The sequence below is a fragment of the Schistocerca serialis genome, chromosome 5 (assembly GCF_023864345.2).
Source record: "Schistocerca serialis cubense isolate TAMUIC-IGC-003099 chromosome 5, iqSchSeri2.2, whole genome shotgun sequence".
Taxonomy (NCBI): domain Eukaryota; kingdom Metazoa; phylum Arthropoda; class Insecta; order Orthoptera; family Acrididae; genus Schistocerca; species Schistocerca serialis.
Window position 1 is genome coordinate 424537250 of NC_064642.1, and position 6000 is coordinate 424543249.

Below are 6000 nucleotides of genomic sequence, written 5' to 3' on the forward strand. Positions count from 1 at the left end.
AAGGTAGGACAGATGCTAGAGTTTAACAAAATGTATATAATGAAGCTAGTGGAGACAGAGCACCAACTCAGTTGGAAAAGGATAAAGAAGGAAACTTGTTTGAGACCTCTGAGGAACTAGTCACATAATGTCACAGGGAATTCCCGTCTGGAGGTGGCACAGTGGTTAGACACTGGACTCGCATTCGGAATGACGACGGTTCAATCCCGCGTCCGGCCATCCTGATTTAGGTTTCCCGTGATTTCCCTAAATCACTCCAGGCAAATGCCGGGATGGTTCCTCTGAAAGGGCACGGCCGACCTCCTTCCCCATCCTTCCCTAATCCGATGCGACCGATGACCACGCTGTCTGGTCTCCTTCCCCAAACCAACCAACCAACCAATTCCCGTCTGGACTTCTCGATTTAGATTTTCCGTGATTTCTCTCAATCTCACAAAGCAAATACCGGACTGGTTCGTGTGGAAAGCGAACAGCCTAATTTTCTTTCCCTTTTTCTCCATTGCGAGGATGCGTTCCGTCTCTAATAATCTTTCGTCCAGGGGATGCCTTGAGGCCGGACGCCAGTTGCAGTGCAGTTGTAAGGCGGTACCGCCGTGTCCTTACAGCCAAATAACGGTCCACTCTTTCTGATGTCACACGTGATCGATCCTGTACTTTTCTTCGGGATGCAGTTTCAGTCTCTATAAACTGTCGCCTCATCCGAGAAATAACAAAACGATTCATAATAACCCATCGGGCAATACCAGTTTACGACTCTCCTGCTTCCATTCTTCATGTGGCTCTCTTCAGCAGAGAGTCTGCAGGGGTCTTCTCTGTGCCACACTGCACTGTGTGTGACCGTGTACACAGCAATTGTGGAGTGAGGTTACCGTATCCCGCTTGATAAGTACCCCAACGTCATTGCTGGCGTGGTTGTCCGCTGATCGGAATACCATCTTCCGTGCAGAACAAGATCGTAAAGACATCTGTTGACGTTTTGTAGGATTATACGGTGAATTAGATATAAGACGGGGAAATAGCAATCTATTCCTTTAATTTTGGACACCAGTATAAGGCGCTTGCCAGAGTGTCAAATGGGACTTCCAACTACAGAGTGTTTGAGGGTCGGTCTGTCATGACAATCGCTTCGCTTTTCCGAATCTACTAAAACATATTGGATTCCTTCGACTATCAATATTTTTATTTTATTTTTACTTTTTACCTTTTCCCCCAAAAGAAACTCAATCTGTGGGTGTTTATCGATGTTCGAAATTTTTTCTCATGCTGCCTTTGGAATAGTAGGGCCCGCCATCTAACGAGTATTGTGCCGTCCGCAGTGCTCCACTGCGTCCACTTAGCAGGGACCAACGGCCCCCACCACGCAGCTCTCACGCTACGCAGCTGTGGCCGAGGGATCTGTTGCCCTCTTTCTTTGTGGAAAGAGCAGCTATATTACACAACACACGGGAAATCATAAGAAAAAAAACTGTTGAAGAAGAGCAATGAAAGAGGGTTGGACAGATTGTGTAGTAGACGTCCCTTCACCAGTGCTGCCAAGGGAGTCCGACATCCCTGTACAGTGACTCCTAAGGTTATTCACTATGATATGTTGATGTGACAATCTACTTCACGCTAGGTTAATGTTTTACACATTTAATGTGGTGCCTGGCACAATAACCAGTCACGATTACATGGAAACACATGACTCTGTGGTTCATCTATGTTTAATGTTCGTGTATTTGGCTATCTACATGTTGATCTTCATATGTTATGACCTCTGTGTCGGTGTTGGAGGAGTCTGTAGTACCAGAGCCCTCATCCGAACTAACCCAGTCGTCTCTTTGACGTCTGTCACAATGCTTGTAACATCTCATGTGTTTATAGATGGTGTGTTCTGTCTGGAAGATGAGTTGTGTTAGTTCATTTAGGTAGCCCCGTTTGTGTGAGTTGTTGTGTTTCCGTTGTGATTCCTGCTATGTTTCGCCATACGTGTTAGTACCGCTCACATTACATCACCATGCATTCAGAGGAACAACATTTACCGCATTGGCGGTCGCCGTCCACAGAACGTGAAAAGCGTTGTATTCGCGCTGGATATGGATCATGCCCAGATAAGCACGGCCGAGGTTGGCATGATACATCCCTAACCACTCCTTGATGGTTCAAATGGCTCTGAGCACTATGGGACTTAACTACTGTGGTCATCAGTCCCCTAGAACTTAGAACTACTTAAACCTAACTAACCTAAGGACATCACACACATCCATGCCCGAGGCAGGATTCGAACCTGCGACCGTAGCAGTCGCGCGGTTCCGGACTGCGCGCCTAGACTCCTTGATGTTCAGGACTTTTGACACTTTGGTCCATCTCCCATTGGCAGACATACCACTGACAAGTGTTTGGTTGGCGTTTGTGTTCGATATCTTCCCCTGTTGTTTCCTTGAGCTTATTATATCGTCCCCTCTTAAGCCAGCAGCATACGGCACACTCGTTATGTGAATAAGGAAGACACCCAACACCACGCATAACACCTCTGTTCAGGTAGTGAGAAATGCCCTGACAGCCTCAGGGGTAGGCTCCTTTGTCCAAGCCTCGCTGCCGTTCTGTTAGAGCAAACCTATGAGCCCATACACTTGCTGCGAAGCTCACCACCGATTCACAGAGAGCGCATTGGTATGCTCTGATGCGTGTGCTTGGCAGTCTGTACCGTGTAGCGCTTATGCGTGCGTGTTTGTAGAATATTTTCTCTACTTTACCAGTAGCTATGCATTCGTGATGGCTGAAACTTTTTTCTTCGATGGGGTCTCTCAGGTACCGTGTGGCTCGTTCTCTTTAATTGTTCATATTACGTATTTTGAACGATGGATGTCGCTGAATATGCTTTTCAGCAACATGCAATATGTGATCAAAAGTATCCGGAGACCTGGTTCAAAATAACTTACAAGGTCGTGGCACCCTCCACCGGTACTGCTGGAATTCAATATGGTGTTTGGCCACCCTTAGCCTTGATTACATCTTCCACTCTCGCAGGCTTACATCCACTCAAATGCTGGAAGGTTTCTTGGGGAATGGCAGCCCATTATTCACGGAATGCTGCACTGAGGAGAGATATCGATGTCGGTCCGTGAGACCTGGCACGAAATCGACGTTCCAAAACTTCCCAAAGATGTTCTATAGGATTCGGCTCAGGACTCTGTGCAGGCCAGTCTATTACAGGGATCTTATTGTCGTGCAACCGCTCCGCCTTAGGCCGTGCATTAAGAACAGGTGCTCGATCGTTACAAAGATGCAGGCGCCGTCACCAAATTCCTCTTCAACAGTGAGAAGCAAGAAATTGCTTAAAAATCAGTGTAGGTCTGTGCTGTGATAGTGTCACGCAAAACTTTACTGTTGGCGCTAAACATGCTGGCAGATGACGTTCACCGGGCATTCACCACACCCACACCCCGGCATCGGATCGCCACATTGTGTACCGTGATTCGTCACTCCACACAATGATTTTCCACTGTTCAGTCGTCCAATGTTTACGCTCGTTACACCAAGAGAGACGTCGTTTGGCATTTACCGGCGTGATGTGTGGCTTATGAGCAGCCGCTCGACCATGAAATCTAAGTTTTATCACCTCTCACCTAACTGCCATAGTACTTGCAGTGGATCCTCATGCAGTCTGGAATAACTGTGTGATAGTCTGGATAGATGGTTGCCTATTACACATTACGACCCTCTTCCACTGTGGACGGTCTCTGTTAGTCAACAGACGGTGGTCGGCCTGTATGCTTTTGCACTGTATGTCTCCCTTCAAGTTTCCACTTCACTATCACATCGGAAACAGTGGACCTAGGGATGTTTAGGAATGTGGAAATCTCACCTACAAACGTATAACACAAGTGACACCCAATCACCTGACCACGTTCGAAGTTCGTGAGTTTCGCGGAGCGCCCCATTCTGCTGTCTCACGTAATGACTACCGAGGAGGCTGATATGGAGTACCTGGCAGTAGGTGGCAGCACAATGAATCTAATAAGAAAAACGTATATTTTTGGGGGTGTCCACTGATGGCCGTTTGTCTGAAGAAACCACTAGTAACAGGTCGTCGGCGTTCGCCTGCCAGTGTGTGAGTCCTCGTGTATGCGATGCCAGAGGGACTAGATTGCGATGTCCCAAAACATGGGAATTAGAAAGTTCGACTGTATTCATTTACCAGAGCGTTAATGGTCAGCGCCTGGATGATTTTACGCCCATGTCGTTCCATTTTATGACGCGCTGTTGCTGTTTTGTTATATAACAGAAACTCAAGTGTACGTGGTTTGCTTTGCACCGCAGGTGGTGGCGTACATCAAGGAGCTGAAGCAGAAGGACCCCGGCATCTTCGCGTGGGAGATCCGCGACCGGCTGCTGTCGGACGGCGTGTGCGACAAGTACAACGTGCCGTCGGTGAGCAGCATCAGCCGCATCCTGCGCAACAAGATCGGCGCGCTCGTGCACCACCCGCACCACCACTCGCCGGCGTCGGCGGCGGCGGCGGCGGCGGCCGGCACGGCTGCGGGGGCGGCGGTGGTGGCGGCGGCGGCGGCGGCGGCGCACCACCCGCACCTGTACGGCTCCATCTACCCGGCGGCCGCCTACCCCTACCAGCCGACCGGGCCGGGGCCCGCGGGCAAGGTGGCCAGCGCGCCCGGGGCCTCCCCGCCGTCCGTAGCGGCGACGGCGGGCGGCGCGGTGGGGGGCGGCGCGGCGCCGCCCCCGGCGTGGCCCGTGTCCGTGTCGTCGCACTCGGTGTCGGACATCCTGGCGCATCACCACGCGGCCGCCGCCGCCGCAGCGGCAGCCGCCGCCGCCGCCTTCCGCGCGCCGCCGCCCCCGCAGCACCCGGCGACGGCCGCCCCCGCGCCCGTGGCGGCGCCCGGCCCGGCGGACAACTACAGCAGCTACTACATGTACCTGCAGGGCTGCGGCTCGCACCACGGGCTGGCGGCGGCGGCGGCCGCGGCGGGGCAGGCCACGTCGCTCTAGCCGCGGCTGCCGCTGCGGCCGCTGCAGCCCTCCGCGCACCGGCTGCTCCGCCTCTGCCTCTCACCGCCAGTCCCGGGGACGGCGCTGCTACTGCCGCTTCACCTAACAAACTGCGATTGCCGAGAATGCTTTCCAGAACATTACGAACTCGACGCGTCTGGACTAAAGTGATACAGAAGCTATTCGCTGACACCAGTGACTTGAAACTCGTTTCTGCACAGTGGCGACTCGTAATTTAGGGAAGGCTGTGAAAGTGTTACCAATGCCGTCAAATTCTTACCTGTCGCAGAATCCCACCGACTTTTTTCGACTCTTTCAGTTATGTCTCAAAATTAGTATTTTTGCGAAAATCGTCAAAATACACTGAAAAAAAATTATCTTGCAAATAATGTTTTTTGTCAAGCAAACGCCTTTAGCAACATATTTTGTACCCTTGTTTCATCTAAAACTATAATACTTTCAACTGTCGCTAAATAATGGCAGTTACGTTACCGCATTCTACTCCACTCTGGCGAGACATTTACAAACTTGCCATTCCTTAGCTTTACTGGAAAGAATTGTTAAGCTCTTGAACACCGCCATAAAGTTAATACTTAACAACGCACTAACATCGTAAAAGGCAGATAGAGGGACTGGGATTCGAAAGGGCACGTTAGGACAGCGTTGATTCTCCTTATTGTAAGCAGCGAAATGTGAAAAACGTGTCCAATATGCTACGACGCTTGGGACTCAACTTACTGACACTTCTAAAAGCCAACAACAGCTGTACTCCGTAGGAAGCTAGGAGGAATTATCCGAAATTTGAAGGCGCAACGTTATCACTACCTAATACCTGTAATTTGTTAGACTTTCCCGCCGAGTCATAGTCATCTCGTAGAATCGGGTGGACTGGCGGTGGCTCGCGCCTTCTCTACACCATATCACGATGTCGTAACTCGGCATCCTTATGAGGTGTTTCAAGTGTTCAAATGTGTGTGAAATCTTATGGGACTGAAGGTCATCAGTCCC

At 50.6% G+C, this 6000-nt stretch overlaps 1 protein-coding gene across 1 annotated transcript in view; it reads left to right on the top strand.

Annotated features, from left to right (window-relative positions):
- LOC126481980 (paired box protein Pax-1-like) overlaps positions 1-5163 on the top strand; it is a 307652-nt gene extending 302489 nt beyond the window's left edge. The window contains exons 4-5 of the mRNA XM_050105945.1: positions 4303-4803; positions 5020-5163. Coding sequence (XP_049961902.1) covers positions 4303-4803; positions 5020-5163 — 645 coding nt within the window. The remainder of the gene's footprint in view (positions 1-4302; positions 4804-5019) is intronic.
- Positions 5164-6000: the final 837 nt, after the last annotated feature.